The sequence below is a fragment of the Petromyzon marinus genome, unplaced genomic scaffold, assembly GCF_048934315.1.
Source record: "Petromyzon marinus isolate PM22_M1 ecotype Great Lakes invasive population unplaced genomic scaffold, UKy_Petmar_22M1.pri1.0 PM_G_Scaffold_25, whole genome shotgun sequence".
In the NCBI taxonomy this organism is placed as follows: domain Eukaryota; kingdom Metazoa; phylum Chordata; class Hyperoartia; order Petromyzontiformes; family Petromyzontidae; genus Petromyzon; species Petromyzon marinus.
This window is the reverse complement of record NW_027422817.1, coordinates 946,230-966,178: the sequence shown is the minus strand read 5'-3', so window position 1 is coordinate 966,178 and position 19,949 is coordinate 946,230. Positions and strand designations below refer to the sequence as shown.

Genomic DNA, 19,949 nt, shown 5'->3' with positions numbered 1-19,949 from the left:
TCCGCAGGAGAATGTGTTATGTTATCTTATGGTTGTGCCTCTACGTGCCTTTGGCCTTGCTTTACATACCCTTTAACGCTCTAAACATGGGGCCTCGCTCTTTGGTTCTTTAGGTAAAGTCACGTGGTAGGTATGAAATAAATTAAATCCGCGACGTTTCGGGCGCAACGCAACAAGCGTCCGCCGTCAGGTGGGACAACCACAGCAAGAAAACAATTGCTGAAGTGGGCAAAAGGGCTGCTGTGACAAGAGGCTATGTAGGTAAGAGAGGGGTTCAGGAGCCAGGGAGGAGAGAGTGGAGGGTGTGGAGTAGGGGCAGTGGAGTGCTGCAAGTGAGTCACATCTAGATTGGGTCTTGCGTTTCATTATCAAGTTACATTTTCCGAAAGCGCACCAACCTGCTCTCATCCGCTTATTTTGTAAGTTTGATCCCAGGCGGCCTTCAGTTTTTTGCGTGCCTCTTATGGCAGCCAGGATGCGTTCTTGATAAACGGAACACTTCGTGAAACAGCGCTGTAGGAGGTCATCATAACATGCTTCCAATGGAGATGCATTACCGAATGAGCATTGGTTTTCCTCTGACCAAATATGAGCACTTTATTGGGGTATCAGTACCCGCCTTAATTACGATACTGTGCACATGATAAATGTTTAGAGTTTTTATATGTATTTAAAACAAGTTCAATGGTTAAAGACGTAAGAGTTATTCCTGTACATGTGTAGTGGGTTCTTTAAGACAGCGTAGAGACGAATCGGTAGAGGCAATGCTTATTTATTACAAAGGTGCTTAACACAATACAATACAGCCTTCTACTTGAAGGGGTAACGGCCCCTTCACCCGCTGCTAGCTGAGGAGGTACGGCTTCGGTCTAACTCGCCCTATTCCTGGGCTAGGGTCTCGGGGTCCTCCAGCTAAGGGGGTCCTAGGGGAGGCTAGTCTGACCTGACCCAGCCAAGGTACAGGTCTTGACCACTGGCCACACGGGACCCGTCCCTGATAAGCCACCCACACAGACACACAGTCACTCACCTAGCCACCCACACACTCAGTCACTCACTCACCTAGCCACCCACACAGTCACTCACCTAGCCACCCACACACTCAGTCATTCACTCACCTAGCCACCCACACACTCAGTCATTCACTCACCTAGCCGCACACACACACACACAGTCACTCATTCACGCACTCACCTAGCCACCCACACACTCACTCACCTAGCCACCCACACTGTCACTCATTCACTCACCTAGCCACCCACACAGTCACTCACTCACTTAGCCACCCACACAGTCACTCATTCACTCACCTAGCCACCCACACACTCAGTCACTCACCTAGCCACCCACACACTCAGTCACTCATTCACTCAGTCACTCACTTAGCCACCCACACACTCATTCACTCAGTCACTCACCTAGCCACCCACAGACACAGTCACTCATTCACTCAGTGACTCATCTAGCCACCCACACAGTCACTCACCTAGCCACCAACACTCAGTCACTCATCTAGCCACCCACACACTCACTCATTCACTCACTTAGCCACCCACACAGACACTTAGTCACTCATTCAGTCACTCACCTAGCCACCCACAGTCACTCACCTAGCCACCCACACAGTCACTCATTCACGCAGTCACTCACCTAGCCACCCACACATTCAGTCACTCATTCACTCAGTCACTCACCTAGCCACCCACACACTCATTCACTCACCTAGCCACCCACACACTCAGTCACTCACCTAGCCACCCACACAGTCACTCACCTACCCTATGCCCAACTTCCTTCATGTCTCCACGCTCATGTTCAATCGATTCCAGTTCGATGTCAAACATGCATCTCTCCATACTTTTATTTTCAAACACTGTTCTATTTTCTCTTGGGGTTTATATTTGCAAGCGTATTAACCTGCTAAATACACGCACTGTACAGAATGGCAACCCATGTTTTTCAATGGGATTTTCAATGAGTCGGGGTATATTTTTACCAGCCCCCCCGCAAAAGGGTCTCTTTGGCATTTATTTCAGAGCTCTCCGTTATGAAATTAAATGGGCAATATTAGTGCCATGGGCTACAGCAAGAAAGGAGCATCACTCGTGGTGGGAGCAAAAACTTTGGCTATGAGCAAGTTGAGAACCCCCCCAAATTGTAAATTAATTGGAGCCGCTAAAGTTACGGCACCCGAGGACTGCCAAGTGAAATCTGGTTTGGGGCTCATGGACAAAATAGCAATGCACACGGCAGACAAACTCGGCAGGTTAAGGAGACTAATCATTATTATTTTAATTTCAACATTCTTCATTTCCACTGCGACCTTTAAAATCTTTCGGTGCAGTCAATATAGAAATCTAAATTAATCCTCCAAAAAATGACAACTAAAATGTAAACGCGTCAAATTGCACTTTCGACCTATACCCACGGTTAACTTTCAACAAGAGTGATGGGACATTCACAAATAGTACACAAAGTGACAATGATGTTGACACCGACGTTCAATACGGCATGAAACATGTTGAGTTGTCTTCTATGAAGGCTGGGCAGTGGAGAAGCACAGTTTGAGGGTGTAGAGGTATGGAACATCTGAGAAAATAAAAACAGGGGAGCCACATGACGTCTTCACTGGAGCACACAAAAACTTAAAACAATGAAGCGATTCTTAGGAGGGTCTTTGTCGATGTCAACAAACTCGTTCAGGGAGCTAAGATAACGTTGAGTTGTGATAAGTGAAAGTGGTTGGATATGTCAAATTACAATCCCATTCTGTACATGCAAACAACAACGAAATCCAAATCGCCCATAAATAACAACCTGTTAATATATAATACAACAATCTACAACTGCTTTCACTTCCTGCAATTTCACCCAAGGCTGCTAGGCAGCCAGTGTACACAGATGGTGCTATGGTAATAACAAGCGCCCCCCCCCAAATCTGAACATTAGGTGCTCAACAGAGCGTACGACCAAAGATTTGCCGATAATGCAGCACCGCTTCAATGTCATCGCACCAACACAAATGGCCAACACCCCACAACTTACTTGCGTTCTTCAGGGGGTGATGGTTAATGCACGCCAGAGCCTCCATGGCATCGTTCTTGGTCTCCCACTCCGTCAGACCGGACACGCTCCTATCGGCTGGACACGTGGACGGACCGTCGCTCATGGAGTCATTTGGGTCGTGTAAAACGCAACGCCCTTCACCATTTTGATTTAAAGCTTTCGTGACTGCAGGGATTCATATTCTTGGTTCTTTCGGTAAAGTCACCACCACGTAGAAGGGAAACAATAAAATAATAAAAATATAAAACAATAAAATTCTCACGACGTTTCGACTGCAACACAAGCAATCATCATCAGGTGTGAAAACCACAGCAAGAAAATTTGAAAAAAGTGGCGGTTATTTTTAACGTTAGCACCACGGAGAGCGATTTGGCAGTTGTTCAGATGGACGAGTCCATCTATGTTCTGAAAAGAGGAGGGGGGAGACGAAAATAATGGATGCGGTTTGAAAGCCACCGTAAGCGTGAACAATCAATTAAGACCCGAAATGGTTTATCAAATCCTTCCAATGATTGCTAAGCCAGAATCCATCTTCTCGGTTGAAATTGTCTGTGTTTGTATATATTTATTATTTTGTTGTTTCCCTTCTATGTGACTTTACCTAAAGAACCAAGAATATGAAACCCTTTGCCGTGTTTAAAGGGTGGTGTCAGTCGTCGGTGAATTTCTGCAGCAGGAAGGCTTCAGTCCGATGCCTTGGCTACGCTAACACGGTCCAGTCAGCCTGGGCGCGAGTGAATAGCAAGGATTGCTCTCGGGAGAGAATTTCTCACAGGGTTTCTTGAGCATGGCCTCATAGCACACGTTGCAGATCATCTGGTGTCGTGCTGTAAATCAAGCGACGATTGCATGGAGAATACAGTACACGATTTATTCTGTGCCATGACACGTAAGATAAATAATAAACATACTTTGCGGGACTTACTTTTTCCAGAAAACACTTTGAAAGAGCGGGGCCTCGCAATCGACATTTCGTCGCACAGCTGCGGGGACAGAACGGGCGGCGTTCACGTTATAGTTGGTAACAGTTAACGTGCACCGGTAAAGCATTCGGGAGATGTCATTTTAATTGCAGGCACAAATCCCGTTGTCCATTTTTAAATTTACATTCGCCAGCTTTGGAGCAGTCTTTTAAAGTGCTCAGATTATTGTGAACACCAAGCATAGACTCAGGGGGAATGCAACCATTTGCAGAAACAATGTCCAAAGACTGAAATGTAAACCTTTCGAATACGAATGAATATGAATCGTAATGTATTAAACAGGACAAATTAACGCGAGGTGTTGTCTAGTCTGTAACAAAAAAGTCCCTTTGGAACATCGACTGCATTATTTATACATCTTATGTTTTAACCGCTGAAAGGAAACTACATTACACCATTTTACATTTGTCCCGTCACAGGAAACGTGTCATTGGCCACCACAAACTCCACAACATCAATAGGCTCATCTTAAAAACCCACGATTGTTTCACGTGCAAACTTTGGACTTGAATATTTATAAAAGCTTCACCTGGGAAAACTTTTAAAGAAACCGAACGCGCTCCCCTTCTGCGCTGCTGGCAGCAGGCTGAAGGGGCGGCGGGGGCACGGACCTGCGCGAACATCTCGGCCGTGATGTCCGTGGGCGCGTTGAAGAAGTGCAGCACCGCGGTGGGACGCTGGTTGCGGTTCTTCGCCGCCTTCTCGCTGTTGGCGTAGCGGTGGTTGTGAGAACCTGCGTAGTCCCTGTAGCTGTCGGTGCCGTCCGGCAGCTCGAACGCCTGGCCCGGCACAATCGACCGCTGCCTCGACACGCTGCCGAGACGAGGGCGGAAGGGAGGGAATAGCGCGAAGAAACTGTTTTTAGTTTTTATTTTATCACGTTCCAAATTTCACGTGCTCTTTGGTTCGATTCGGTAAAGTCACGTGGGTAAAAAATAAAATAACAAAAAATCACGACGTTTCGGCCACAACACAAGTGGCCTTCATCAGGTGAAGGGACCGGACTGTCCAGAGGACAGCGTTGGAGTGAAGACAGCAAGCCCAGGTCGCGTCCTTTAAGCTTGTTGTCGCGGCATCTTTTGAGGAAGGTCAGCGTCTCGATGAGCTTTGACTTCTTGTCCCGTTGTCTGTTGAAAGCTCTAACAGATAGGTGAAAGCCCTCCCCGTAGAGCTTCAAATCTAGAATCCAAATTTCACATTCGCTATTTCAATAAAGGCCCTCCCCGTAAAGCTTCAAATCTAGAATCCAAATTTCATGTTCACCACTTCAATAAAGGCTCTGGACAGCAAGTCACCAGGGTCCTCGTGAGCTGTGTGACAAGTGTTTCGTTCACGGTATTCATCAGCTCTCTTTTTCACCGTCCTAAAATTTAGTCACTTGCACTAAATATTTACTAAAGTTGTCTTCTCTAAATGGAAAGCAGTATCCAATTACATTAACAGGATATGACGAGTTACATTTACCAATTTAACACGGGAACAAAAAGGCTCACCAGAGGTTGATTTTATTTCCAAAGATCTGAGACATATTGAGGTGAAAAACCGCCCTGTGCACGGCGTACTGATCTCCCATCTCGACCATGGCGGCTCCCGGCTTGCTCTTCAGGAACTTAACCTACAAAAATAACAACCCGTAAGACGGTTCAGCATCGCGCAATCTTGCACGAAAATATCTACAAGTTTCGTTGTAACGCATTGTTGAAATGTGAAGTGTTGGCCGAGGGGCCATTAGAAAACATGCACAAAGAACACTTCGCATTGGGTACATTTTTGTAAAGAAAATGACCAAATGTGTATGTTGTCAATCGGTGAACAAATTTGGTCGTGTGAATCTCCCACTTTATATAACACGATCAGCGCACGACGTGCACCACACGCGTGCGTACGCATTGCACCGCGGTTGAACCTTTGGAAGAAAAAAAACGGGGACTCATTTCAAAGCAGGTGCGCGCAACACCCAGCGAAGGCACCTTCTCCACGTTGCCGAAGAGGCAGAGGATGTTAAACACGCGGTCGCAGTTGAAGCGTTCGGCGTCCAAGTCGTACACAATGAGGACCTTGTTGTCGGCCTGCTGGTTCATCATGGCCTGCACGTGCTGGCCCTGGGTACCACCCTGGGGCCCAACCTGGTTGCCCATGCCTACTCCCATGCCCATTCCTCCCCCACCGCCCATGCCGTCGCCGCCAGATCCATAGTCGACGCCCGGTGGTGGTGGCTGCTGGTGGCCTGTGACGCAAACACACAAGAGGGGGAAACGCATCGTGAACTAGCTGAAACTCTCTAAACTTCTCTGAAAAACAGATTTATGACAGCCATCATCTTACACACGTGTGCCCTTTCCTATAAGGTCAGGTAACCCAGGAATCACCACTCTACTCCTTGGAGACACTGGAAAACATTGGTCCAGAAGACTCAGTTGCCTAGGGAATAGACTAAACTAGTTTTTATTTTAGGTTGAGGGCCACCAAGCTAGAGCTCTTATTCAGCATAGCTTGTTTTAAATACCCAATACATCTGATAGCTATTGGAAATATCGTCTCTTAAAACACAAAGCAACTCATACGTTGCAATTGTTAATCGCAAAAAAAGGTTTTTAGGATGCACCTTAACACTAATTCCAAATAAGAAATGTTCTCAACAGGCAGCAGGTTCTTTCAATCTGACAGCAAGCTGAAGGAAACCGAAATTATAGCATTCGCAACAAGGGGATTACCTCCACAGTCGCCACCACCGCAAGCGTGTGCTTTGGGATGGTCGCCAAGGAGAGACGTTTGCTTCGCTGGCATCACTGCATTGTCCTCTGAAAACAACAAAAAAACGATCACCAAATTCACCCACGGGAAACATAAGCGCTCATTGCTGCACAAAATAAGGACAATCCAAAAAATGCATTCTGCACCCAGAACATTCACATGACCAACACATTAAGAAATTCCGGGCACACTCCACACGGGGGCGCGCTGCGTCTGTCGATAAAAACAATTGGCGGTATTTTTAAAATGCAGATTTCACACGGTGCAACATAAATAACGAGCACCATACAAAATACAGCGCGTAAAGAAACGCTCATCGCAAGAAGAAGAAAAAACAAAATTTATTGGAGGTGTACAGATGCACGCGACAAATTGTTCCGAGGTGCGGCGTCAGCGAGTGTCCGTGGTTGCCGCCTGCGATGCCCGCTCGTTTCTTACCCAGTCTACACTTCGACGGGAACACAAAGTTGCCCAGAGTCGGGCGGCGGCTGACAACCCATCGCGAGGAGGATGCAACAGAAAGGCCGGCGCCTTCTTTCCTGCGCCAACAGCAGTCACGCTCGGCACAAATGGACCCCCCCGCGTTGTCCGTGCCACCGCACCTCTCGCTCTCCGGCGACCCTTTTTGGTTTGGGGCTTAAAATTGGGACACTTAAGTGGGCGACGGGGCCTTACAAACCTTTAAAATGAAAAAGATCGCCGCTTATAAACCGATGCGAAATGCGTTGTGTCTGGCATCTGCAATGTCAAAAGCCTCGTTTGCAAACAAAACTTTAGCAAGGCAGTCTAAACGTACGAGCGTCGAGGTAAATTCTCACCAACGGAGCGATTTTAAGCCCCAAACGCATCGGCACGCGTTCCGTTCGGCTTATTTCCAAGTCCCGTTCGTGGTGAATGCGGGCTTTCGTCGCTCCCGGCTTCTTCGCGGTGGTGCCGGTGCTTTGCCGGTCTGTCAGCGCCGTGTCCCCCGATGCCTGCGGCTGGACGCGGGTTATCCGATGGCCTCTGCCAAGCGGCACGTGGCGGTTGCGGTGCAGCGGACGCGGCGTGCTGCGCCGAGTGTTCCGTGACGTGGCGCTGCAGGCGTGGGGGGGCGCGGGTCGGCCGTGCGTGTCACAGCGGCGGCGGCGTGTTGGTTGCTTGGTCCCCGGTGCCTCCCAAGTGCCGACGAGGATGTCGCCAATGTCGCCGTTCGTGTCGTCGCCGTTCACGTCGGTGGCTGTTGGCTGCCGGGCGCTTGATTGCTCGTGTGTTGCTTGCAAATTGCCTCCGTGTGCTTTTGTGTGCGGCAATGCTCGCAGATGCTCCTTGTAGCGTTGATGTTGGGAGTGAGGAAAATACCCTTCGAAACGTTTACGAAAATTTGGCGATAAAATCAAACCGCACCGTGTCCCTGAAGCTCCCTTGATAAAGTGGCGAGACTTACCTCTTCGGAAACTAATATCTGTGCCTACACACAATGTACTCGGGACAAAGATACCATTTTCCTGTTCAGGTTCAATCGTACCAAATTAAAAGGGTTACTTTATAAGTGATATTTTCAATCGTAAATATCGGCTTTTCTGACATCCTCTAAGCTTCTCCGCTTAGTACCCAGACACCACATAACGCAGTCAAGGTTTCTCAACCCTACAAAATATAAAAACGCAACGTGCAATGTCCACCTCAAATATGCCAGTGAAAGTTGGCATCTACTTCTGATCCAACAGACACACACCCTGGTAAATCTAAATACAAAGTAAAACCTTGGATTGCGAGTAACTTGGTCTGCGAGTGTTTTGCAAGACGAGCTAAAATTGTAAATAAATATTAACTTGATAAACGAGCGAGGTCTTGCAATACGAGCAGCACGTGTAGACACACTTTGTACTGCTGTGAGTCACGTGATCACACAACTGATAGACGAGTGCTTTGATGTACGAGCGCTTTGGATTACAAACACGTTCCCGGAACGAATTATGCTCGCAATGCAAGGTTTTACACTGTAGTGTAAAAATGACCAGCCTTGATACACCCCGAACACCCGAGTTCCCACCTATGGGCCACATGCACTTGACGTTGGGAAAATATTAAAAGCTGATCAAAGTCTAAAATGCGACCAACTTAATGGCAATGCACCAGGGCAACAGCTTTAATGTGAGAATTTGTATTGTTTTATATATATTTTATTATTTTGTTGTTTCCCTTCAACGTGACTTTACCGAAAGAACTAAGAATATAGCTTTAATGGTAACAAAAAAATGAATCCAATGGATTATTGAACACTCCAGCAGCCACATGCCTCCTTGTGAATCCTGTTCTTCACAACATTCACTTATACTGCCACATTGTTGTGAAGGGTAAACTAGAAAAACAAAGTACACGGGCAGGAGTTTAAAACCAATCTGCCCAGAGTAAACTACGCAAGCTTAGCATGGGCTAAAAAAACACAAAGATTATTTAGTTATATGTTGCGCTAGCTGTTACTACCCGGCTTCGCCCGGGACTTGGATCCACCACGCCCGGCCGCCTTTGTCTCCCCAGTGGCGATGTTCACACACCACAGCAGTTACTCGTTTGAGGCTGAGTCGACCTAGGGGAGGCCCAGGACCGGTTAAAATAATCGTCACCGGTGGTGGCGGTGAGTGGGAATCGAACTTGGGTCGCCGGGTTCGTAGCGCAGCGTAGCGCTAACCGCTACACTACGGGTCACGTGACAGATTTGACGTCACAGCTCACTTGCCGTGCAAAAAATAAATGCATTATCGAGCTCCCCCCCCCCCCCAAAAAAACAAAAGTGTATTTGTGTAATGTTTGCACGGTGTACAGTCTGGAAAGTACCCACATGGCAAATTTCCAGTTTGTTGCATGTCGGGAAGTACGCTAAACATTTTGAACAGACACACATATTCACAACTTTGCCTTTTATATATATGGAGAAGATAGGTATAAACGAAAATAACCTTGACCAGCTCTACACAATTGCAGTGATTGCATGATTGATACAAAAGAGGGGAATGGCGTTTCAAATAACTTCCTGTGACAACGACCAAGTTCTGTAGATTGTAAACAGTACACCAATGTGCTTCAAGACAACCAAGTGTCTGCAGGTGTGACATTTTTCTGCAACCAAAATCTCAAGTGCAGAAGCTGCATTATCCTCTTGAGAACGCTCCAAACTTCCCCCTCTACTTGGCCACTGATCTTCAAGTATAACACGGCAAAGCCGGCCGCGTACAGAAAGTCAATGCCTGTTTCATCACGCCGTGCACACCCCCAGCCCTTGCGTTAAAAACGTCACCCCCCCCCCCCCCCACACACCCGAGGGCTCACCACCACCAGCTGTCGAGAGAGCGCGGCTCTGATATGCTCAATATTGGTCTTACTTTGCTTGAGGCCAGGGTTGGTGAAGTCCCAGGTCTCAGAGTCATTTTTAAACACATTCAGACGCGTCGCCTGTAAAGAGGACACAGCAGGGGGAAAAGATAAACATTATTCGTGGCCAGCATATAGGGCATAGATGCTGGGAAAAAAATATATAACTTTAGAACCTTCTTTAGTTCTTTCGGTAAAGTCACCACGTAGAATGAGGATAAAATAATAAAATAAAACAATAAAATTCTCACGACGTTTCGGCCACAACACAAGTGGCCTTCTTCAGGTGAAAGGAACAAACCTGTCGTCCCGACCTTGTGTTGTGGCCGAAACGTCGCGATAATTTTATTGTTTTATTTTATTATTTTATTCTCATTCTACGTGGTGACTTTACCGAAAGAACCAAAGAAGATGAATCCTTGCAGTCACGAAAGCTTTAAATCGAAACTTTAGAACCATTTAAAATTTACAAGCTTAATAATTATTAAGCGGTCATTACCCCTGAGACAATTACGGCACGCAACTTGCGGTAAAGCCGAGGTACTTAACGCAACCCTTAACTTCCTGGGAGATGAATGAATAAGAGCTGCCACACGTAGCAAGTCAACGATAAGCTAAACTTTCGCACCGTACGTAGCAAAAGCGTGCTTATCGGAGTTGTGGGAAAACAGTGGCCTTCTGCCACCAGTTTTTTTTTTAAGATCACGTGTTGATTATCCCTCTTCGTTGGAACAAGCTCCCTTCGTGTTTGCAGATAAAAATCGCTATCCCTCGGTGGCCTATTTAAATTCCAAACTTGTTTAATCGCACATAAGTTTGGCATGCTCTGCCTAACTCGGTATTATTTATTTGCAGTGTTCCTCGTGTACTGTAAAGCGTTAGCCTTGATCGTATACCTCAAAAATGTTGAAGTGCCATAACCCCGTTATGAAAATGATGCATTCGTTATTACTGTTCTGTAATTTTATTTCCTGCTAACAATGTAACATCTCCCCTCAGGTACTCTGCAGGTCTCGCAAAGCAGCCTATGGCTGAATGTTAATCACCCGTCACCAAATAAAATCGAATTGAAAACCAACTCTACCCTTCCCACTGGATGCGAATTTTCCATTAACTGGCTCAGGGCACTGGCTCAGATGAGAACCACCCTCACACGGTAATATCAATTGGGAAAAGTTTGACTTTAGACAACGGCAAGGATGCCCGTCATGCACAATGGGTTGTTGTAGGTTGTGGGGCTGTGTGGTGGGCAGCTGTAAAATCCATTGGGTGCATTGTATTTCTATGCTGCCACAATATATGCTACACTCCTTTACCCCGCACACAAGTCAAATAACCCCCACAACAGGCATCGAGTGCGGAAGCCCTCATCTAGCAATGAATTGCCGTGTGTATTCAGCATTATTTGCTCACCAAAGTGGTCAATTCAGAATATTAAATGAAATCTTTGGTCTGCGGGTGAAAAAACCCAGGTTGTGGTGCACACACTTGTGAATGTACAAAGTATCGGTTGTACTTGCCCTTGCATAGTCCACTATAAGAGTACAGCAGCCCGAATAGATGTCCGCTCCATTCAGAGATGAGTTCGCTCTCTCGGCGCTCTCAACCGAAACAAACGTGGCCAAAAATTAAGGAAAACACGACCATTTCATTTTAAAAACAATACATTTAGCATCTCCAAAATAACACGTAAAATTACGTGAATGGCGGACATATCGTTACGGTTATGCATTTCGTTGAAAGGATATTCCACAAAGGCCTGCAGGCCATTCTTCCTGAAGATAACAATGCGTTGCAGAGGCCCAAATGGTTTGCAAATGTTGTAAAGCACATCCTGCAGGACCACATGGAGCACACAAACGCAGCGAGGTGATTTTGCACGCATTACCAAGTAAATTTGAAAAGCTTTTTTTCCAGTGAATTTTTAAGATCGAGCCATACAGGACATCAACGCTTTCCAAAATCAACATTAGGTCTATATATTGTTTTTTATTCAATGCCATTGGTAGACTTCAAAGCACAAACAAAAAACACGACTTCAATTGCCTCAAATTAACCAAAGGATCAATGTAATTTCCTTAGCAAAGCCATTCACTGTAATCCAAAACGGACATAATTTCACTCGTATAAATGAAACATGCGCGTGTGTGCGTGGCACACCCGACAAACTATTCACACATTAATGTCCAGCTGCTGTAAGTGTAACAATGTCCACCGTGGTGATGGGGTAGATGGGGTTGAGAATGGTGAAGAGCAGGATGTGGTTGCTGTTGCCGTTGTCCCCCGGGACGCCAGGGCGCCAAAGCTTCTGGCTGGTAGAGAAGTTAAAGTAGGCCGGCTGCCCGCACACGTAGACGGAGCCCTTGGACGAGTAGTCGACGCAGCTGCGGGAGCTCTCCGGGTCTTCAAACTCCACCAGCGCCTGCCGCGTCTTGGGTATCATCACCACGTAGCTGCACGGAGGGAGCGATTCAAACGAGTGCCGTTATTCAAAGATGTGGCCGACTTTAAAACGCATGCCTGTTGTTAATGTTAAACACGAGGTTGGTCTGCTCCAAGTCACCTCATTTGATCTCAAGAAATGTTTCAATGCATGCAACGGAGTGGAGACTGGTTGGATGCAGGTTAGATGCTACGTCCCATTTCAGTTTGGCAGTGTAGTACGTTGGAATTGAATGTACTGTAAGAATATAATTATATTTAAAATACATCTTGAGGGTAATGTAGTCTTCTTCTGTCGATGTATCACCTGACAAACGAAGCCTCTTCAAACGTACATAAACAAGGTACGTGTGTGCACCATTTCAATACGAGATATTAATTTTTAACACGGTTACTAATCACAGTTGAACGTGTGCCGCTTTTGTCAGACGGCACAACAAAAGCAGCAGCGGCACTTTAATTCGGAGGGAATTCGTGACTTGGGGAAATTGAAAAACAAACGGTTTTTGTTTCGATTTAAAGCTTTCGTGACTGCAAGGATTCACCTTCTTTGGTTCTTCCGGTATAGTCGCGTAGAATGAGAATAAAATAATAAATTAATAAAATAACACAATAAAATTCTCACGACGTTTCGGCCACAACACAAGTGGCCTTCATCAGGTGAAGGGACGAGACTGTCCTATTTCAGTTTGGCAGTCTCGTCCCTTCACCTGATGAAGGCCGCTTGTGTTGTGGCCCGAAACGTCGTGAGAATTTTATCGTGTTATTTTAATTTTGATCGATTTATTATTTTATTCTCATTCTACGCCGTGGTGACTTTACCGAAAGAACCCCAAAGAAGATGAAGCGGTTTTTGGTTGGTCACTTCAGGCTGTAAAGGCCTCGAGTAAGCCACGCACGGCGTCGCCGATCACGCCGTGACGTGGGCAACGCCGCGCCCTCTCGTCCACCGCCACACGCGGCCACGACTTTTTATTTACGGAAGTGGTTCTTGAGCTTTAACCTGCAGCCTTGCCACCCCCCCTTTGGTTCTCAATATTTTTTTTGTTTAAACGTACAATGTTTATTAATTTAGAGGTTTGATGGAACAAAGTAGCGGTGCTTACGTGCCCGTGCTCAATGTGTTTCGATGATTTACCTTGTAAAAAATAATCTGGCATGTCTTGCACCCCCAGGAAGGGCATCTCCCACCCCGTGCTTAAGAACCATCGAGTATTTTCGTGTTATGCAATTTCTTGAGTTGTTGAACCGAAAATTGGTAATACTCGAATTTCCAAGGTCTACGTTCACTCCACGTCCGCAAACACCACCACCACAACAATAATAACAACAATAATAACAACAACAATAATAATAACAACAACAATAATAACAACAATAATAACACCAATAATAATAACTATAATAACAATCATCTTTGTTTTTTTCGGTAAAGTCACGTATAAATAAGAAATAATAAAATAACATAATAGCGTACGACGTTTCGGTTACAACACAAGCAGCCATCATCAGGTAAAGAAGAGCTAAATTTACGAGAGAGGGGAAACATAACCTCAGATGTATATACAGACACCCAAGTAGGGGGAACTAACACCGACACAATAGGGGACACAGAGAGAGAAGCATACCAAACAGACAAGAGTTTAGCAGAATTTGGAAACCATATGAAGCAACACAGACGGTCGGTCAAAACACAATTAACGCAAAGCCTGGTTGATTACGTTATTTCAAAGATTGCTAAATTGCAAGTTAAGTATGAAATTTAAGATACAGACGGCACACACACACAGACATTCAAGTAGAGCGGACCAGCATAGGTACAAGCACACAATGAAGTCGTCTTAAATAGGCAGAGAAGGCAAGGCTGAGAGACAATGGGACATATTTGCATGAGAAGGCAAGGCTGAGAGACAATGGGACATTTTAGCATGAGGTATGCATAGAGCAAAGTGGAGCACGGCAGCAAACATTCGGAAGCACCAAGACCTACCCACAGGCAGAGACAGCACAGATAAACAAATCCAAGCACAGACACAAAGGCAGATACACAAGCAGAGACAACACACAGACAACACAAGACAACACAAAGACAGAGACAAAGATACAGACCTTATACCTCCCCGTAGAGGCGGTTTAAACTTGGTTCGAAGCTTTCGTGACCGCAGGAATAAATCTTTGTTTTTTTCGGTAAACAACAATAATAACAATAATAATAATACAGCTTCCTTCCCCATGCGGGCAACGGTCACCACCAACTGGTCACCTGACTAAGCCAAAGTGCCGCACGGCCTCCACGAGGTCCGACTCGAGGGCTGTGTCCGAGAGTCCCTGCACGTGAACCACAGCCGACGGTGGGGGCTTGTGTGGGTCCTCAAACGTGTCCTGTGCACGTCGGCAAGGAAGCAAACTCAACACGACTATTGTGCAAAGCTGTTGTTTCCTCCTATACCGAGAAGACAGTTTTCAGTTTCATTTATTTGGTATAGCCCTGTGAGCCATTCGGCTCTTGAATCAGGTGCAACCGCAACAAACAAAAAAACAAAAACACGACCAAGAAAAACATCTTAAAGTGACTACGTGTGACTGTGCAAACAGAAAATCCAGTTAAAAAAAAACATCAAAATATTCCTGAAATAGCACCGTACACCAACGTTGTGTGCAAAAATCCCAGTGGGATGCAAGTCAAATAACAACAACCACAAGACAACTAAGATTAAGGACATCAGTCTAACTCCGTACTACAACAAAACATGGCCAAACCATAAAACTTTTTCAAAATCACCAAAATAAAGCCATAAATGCAATGTAACAGTGATCACGGGGACTGTGACCGAATGTTTAACAATAAACCACATAAACAACATGTAACACCAAACCCTAGAGCCACAGCTGGCTGCATGAGTCACTCCACAACAACAGGAGCATCAGCCGGAGTATCACATTTTTCAATGCACCTTTAAGATCAGCACGCTAAATAAAAACACAGATCATACTTTGCAGCGGTCATCCGGAGCGAAACATTTCAGACAGACATGGTAAAGTGGTGCAGTGCTTTCAACGCGCGTTCCACTATGAACCGGGAGATACAAGTTCGTTTGCGGAGCCACGGCTGACATCGCCGGCAAGTGATATCGGAGCAGATGCAGACACTTGCATTAAAGGGCTTTTTAAATCTGCATCCGTTTGGCAAAAAAGTGGCCATAGCTCAGTGCCATCATTTCAGTAATCGCTAAGAACGTTCGCGAGTTTAACTTTAAATCTAAACGGCCCTCGAGTTATAAACTCTGGAACTCGCATCCCCCACCGCCAGGTGCGCTTTTGTAGACGCTGTAAAGTTTTATTATTCCACAAAGTGTTTAAACATATTGGGGAGGGTCGAAGAGCTACCCTACGACGCCATCGCGTGGGACATTTAACACATTGGTATTTTAACTTCATTAGTATTTTAACCTTTGATTTAAAGCTTTCGTGACTGCAGGGATTCATATTCTTGGTTCTTTTGGTAAAGTCACCACGTAGAAGGGAAACAATAAAATAATAAAAATATAAAACAATACAATTCTCACGACGTTTCGACTGCAACACGAGCAATCATCATCAGGTGTGAAAACCACAGCAAGAAATTTTGAAAAAAAGTGGCGTTTTTTATTTTTTTAACGTCAGCACCACGGAGAGCGATTTGGCAGTTATTCAGATGGACGAGTCCATCTATTTTGATTTAAAGCTTTCGTGACTGCAGTAATTCATATTCTTAGTTTTTTCGGTAAAGTCACGTTGAAGAGAAACAACAAAATAATAAAATATATATAAAACAATAAAAAATTCTCACGACGTTTCGACCATAACTCAAACGGTCGTTATGGTCGAAACGTCGTGAGAATTTTTTAATTGTTTTATATATATTTTATTATTTTGTTGTTTCTCTTCAACGTGACTTTACCGAAAAAACTAAGAATATGAGTCCATCTATGTTCGGAAAAGAGGGGGGAGAGGAAAATAATGGATGCGGTCTGAAAGTCACCATATGCGTGAACAATCAATTAAGACCCGAAATGATTTATCAAATCCTTCCAATGATTTCTAAGCCAGAATCCATCTTCTCGGTTGAAATTGTCTCTGTGCTTGTTGTATATGTGGATAGCCTCATGAACGAATCTCTCCTGGTAGGCAATGTTTTTATTTTTCGCTCTTTCGGTAAAGTCACGTTGAAGGGAAACAATAAAATATATATAAAACAATAGTGATAATTTTTATTGTTTTATATATATTTTATTATTTTATTGTTTCCCTTCAACGTGACTTTACCGAAAGAGCTAAGAATATGAATTACTGCAATCACGAATGTTTTTATTGTTTTATTTTTTTATTATTTTAGTATTTTAACGTTCAGTGCAAAGAGAATACACACCCTTAGAAGAGAAAACGCCGTCTAAAAAAATTACACTGGAAATAGCCCAAAGTGTTAACGAACACGAAATCCACGTTTACCAAAACGCGTTTTACTGAACGTAAGCAGAGCCTAGCGATGCTGTGGTCCGCGTGGTCCATCCCCCCCAACAACAACGAGAAGCTCTTCGCAACATATAGTCTCACACAACTCGCCTCACGGCACTGGAATCCGCGGGTTACAACGCTAAACAATCACGTTAAATAATATAAACACGGCTGGTGGTGGTGGTGGTACGTCGCCTGAGTGAAGCCTCTGGCCTAGGCCTCACAACGAGGCTCTGGGCGAGGAGTAAAAGAAACATCTTCTCGTTATAAAAACACCTCGTCAAGTCGCTCGTCACTGACGCTCACCATCGCGCCCGCCTGGACGCGGTTGTTGCCTTCGCCATTGACTCCCAGGCGCTTGGCCGCGTGCCGGGGGGAGGAGGCGGCGGTGGTCGACATTGTCGTGGTGGCGTGGAGCGCCGGAGGGAATCGATTCGCGATCCTGTCGCTTGAAACCGACGCCCGCGCGGATCGCCGAGCGTCAGCAGCAGCGGGCGGCGGCGGCGGGGCGATTCCAACGCGTGACATCAATTCTCGGATCGATGTGTCCTCTGGCGATGTTCGCGCGGCTTGGTGTGACCCCACAGCCACTCGTCACGTGACGCCTCTCTCGGCCGACTGGGGCCGGCGACGGAGATCTGAAGCAGTCGTGGGCCTCCCCCTAGGTCGGACTCGGACTACAATAAAATTTGATTATATTTTTATAATATTAAATAAATAATAATAATGATGAATAAAAATACTCAAATTTGATTATTGTAAAATCATTATAAATAAAAATAAATTAAAAATAATCAAATTTGATTACTTTTAAATAAGAATAAATAAATAAAAACCAAATTAGATTATTTTTAAAATAAGCATAAATAAATAAAAATGTATAAACTAAAATAATGAAATGCAATTATTATTAAATAATACATAAATATACATTATATGTTAAAATAATCAAATTGGATTATTTTTAAATAATAATGAATAAATAATAAAATAATTGCACAATTTCGATCACTTTTGCATAATAAATCAAGGCAGAAATATTTAATTAATAATTTAGCCTTTCTTTATAACCAAATTTTAATATTTTTAAGTAATAATAAATAAAACTTACAAATAATAACATTTGATTATTTAAAATAATAAATAACATTCCGTTTAAAATTTTACTAAGCAAATTTGATTATATTTAAATAAGAATAAATAAATAAAAATAATCAAATTTGATTATTATATGAATTAAAAAAGAGGGATGACATTGTCATCCTCTCAGCCGACAAGGTCAATGCCACTGTCATCATGGATAAAATAGAATATAACAACAAAATTCAAGAATTACTCAATGATGGAAGCTATACAAAAATAAAGAGATCCCACCAACAGCCTCGTCATACAAACCAAAATCATTTCTGATTCAACCACATTAATTGATCAAACCAAACAGTTATCTTTGAAACCTTCTGCTGCCAGGCCACCAAGATTATACGGCTTACCAAAAATACATGAAGTAGATAGACCCCTTTGTCCCATCGTCTCTACTACAGTGAGGGAAAAAAGTATTTGATCCCCTGCTGATTTTGTATGTTTGCCCACTGACTCAACACCGCACCATAGACTCAACACTGCCCATAGACTCAACACTGCACCATAGACTCAACACTGCACCATAGACTCAACACTGCACCATAGACTCAACACTGCACCATAGACTAAACACTGCTACCCATAGACTCAACACTGCACCATAGACTCAACACTGCACCATAGACTCAACACTGTACCATAGACTCAGCACTGCACCATAGACTCAACACTGTACCATAGACTCAACACCGCACCATAGACTCAACACTGCCCACTGACTCAACACTGCACCATAGACTCAACACCGCACCATAGACTCAACACTGCACCATAGACTCAACACTGCCCATAGACTCAACACTGCCCATCGACTCAACACTGCACCATAGACTCAACACTGCACCATAGACTCAACACTGCACCATAGACTCAACACTGCACCATAGACTCAACACTGCACCATAGACTCAACACTGCACCATAGACTCAACACTGCACCATAGACTCAACACTGCACCATAGACTCAACACTGTACCATAGACTCAGCACTGCACCATAGACTCAGCACTGCACCATAGACTCAGCACTGCACCATAGACTCAACACTGCACCATAGACTCAACACTGCACCATAGACTCAACACTGCACCATAGACTCAACACTGCACCATAGACTCAACACTGCACCATAGACTCAACACTGCACCATAGACTCAACACTGCCCATAGGGGGATCCCTGCCTAGGGGGTGTGAGGGGTCAAGGGGATCCCTGCCTAGGGAGTGAGGGGTCAAGGGGATCCCTGCCTAGGGGTGTGAGGGGTCAAGGGGATCCCTGCCTAGGGGGTGTGAGGGGTCAAGGGGATCCCTGCCTAAGGGGTGTGAGGGGTTTTACCGGCACGAGGTTTTCGCCGAGGCTTCGCGGTCCGCCTCCCTGAGCCGCTGTAACTTTAGTGACACCACGTGGTGGCTGTAACTTTATTGACACCACACGGTTCCTGTAACTTTATTGACACCACGTGGTGGCTGTAACGTTGACACCACACGGTTTCCTGTAACTTTATTGACACCACGTAGTGGCTGTAACTTTATTGACACCACGTGTGTCACTGTGTGTATCGCTGTGTGTGTGTACGCTGTGTGTGTCACTGTGTCACTGTGTGTGTCGCTGTGTCACTGTGTGTGTACACTGTGTGTATACACTGTGTGTGTGTACACTGTGTGTGTACACGGTGTGTGTACACTGTGTGTGTACACTGTGTGTGTACATTGTGTG

General features: G+C 45.0%; 1 protein-coding gene across 4 annotated transcripts; it reads right to left on the bottom strand.

Moving 5' to 3' along the window:
• Positions 1 to 756: 756 nt before the first annotated feature.
• LOC142913368 (heterogeneous nuclear ribonucleoprotein L-like) lies at positions 757 to 19,640 on the bottom strand. 4 transcript variants are annotated; one of them, XM_076060893.1, is made up of 14 exons: positions 19,569 to 19,640; positions 17,400 to 17,770; positions 14,863 to 14,981; positions 12,373 to 12,610; positions 11,906 to 11,991; positions 11,678 to 11,774; positions 10,169 to 10,238; positions 6,764 to 6,850; positions 6,020 to 6,276; positions 5,543 to 5,664; positions 4,661 to 4,862; positions 3,992 to 4,049; positions 3,046 to 3,141; positions 757 to 2,589 (listed from the first exon to the last, which is right to left on the bottom strand). In XM_076060893.1, the coding sequence occupies exons 2-14, from the start codon at positions 17,619 to 17,621 to the stop codon at positions 2,534 to 2,536; spliced, it is 1,710 nt and encodes a 569-aa protein (XP_075917008.1). In that variant the 5' UTR covers positions 17,622 to 17,770; positions 19,569 to 19,640; the 3' UTR covers positions 757 to 2,533. The 4 variants fall into 4 exon arrangements, with proteins under 4 accessions (XP_075917008.1, XP_075917009.1, XP_075917011.1 ...); XM_076060894.1 differs by lacking the exon at positions 14,863 to 14,981 and having other exon boundaries at positions 12,373 to 12,588; positions 17,370 to 17,770; XM_076060896.1 differs by lacking the exon at positions 14,863 to 14,981.
• Between the last annotated feature and the right edge of the window lie 309 nt (positions 19,641 to 19,949).

Excerpts from the sequence above, each read along its gene's own strand:
- LOC142913368 (XM_076060893.1), bottom strand. The coding sequence starts at position 17,621 with ATGTCACGCGTTGGAATCGCCCCGCCGCCGCCGCCCGCTGCTGCTGAC. Across the intron at positions 10,239-11,677 it reads TTATAGTGGACTATGCAAGG|GCGACGCGTCTGAATGTGTT; the intron begins GCAAGTACAACC and ends TCCTCTTTACAG. Across the intron at positions 3,142-3,991 it reads CAAAGTGTTTTCTGGAAAAA|CCGATAGGAGCGTGTCCGGT; the intron begins GTAAGTCCCGCA and ends CCACGTGTCCAG.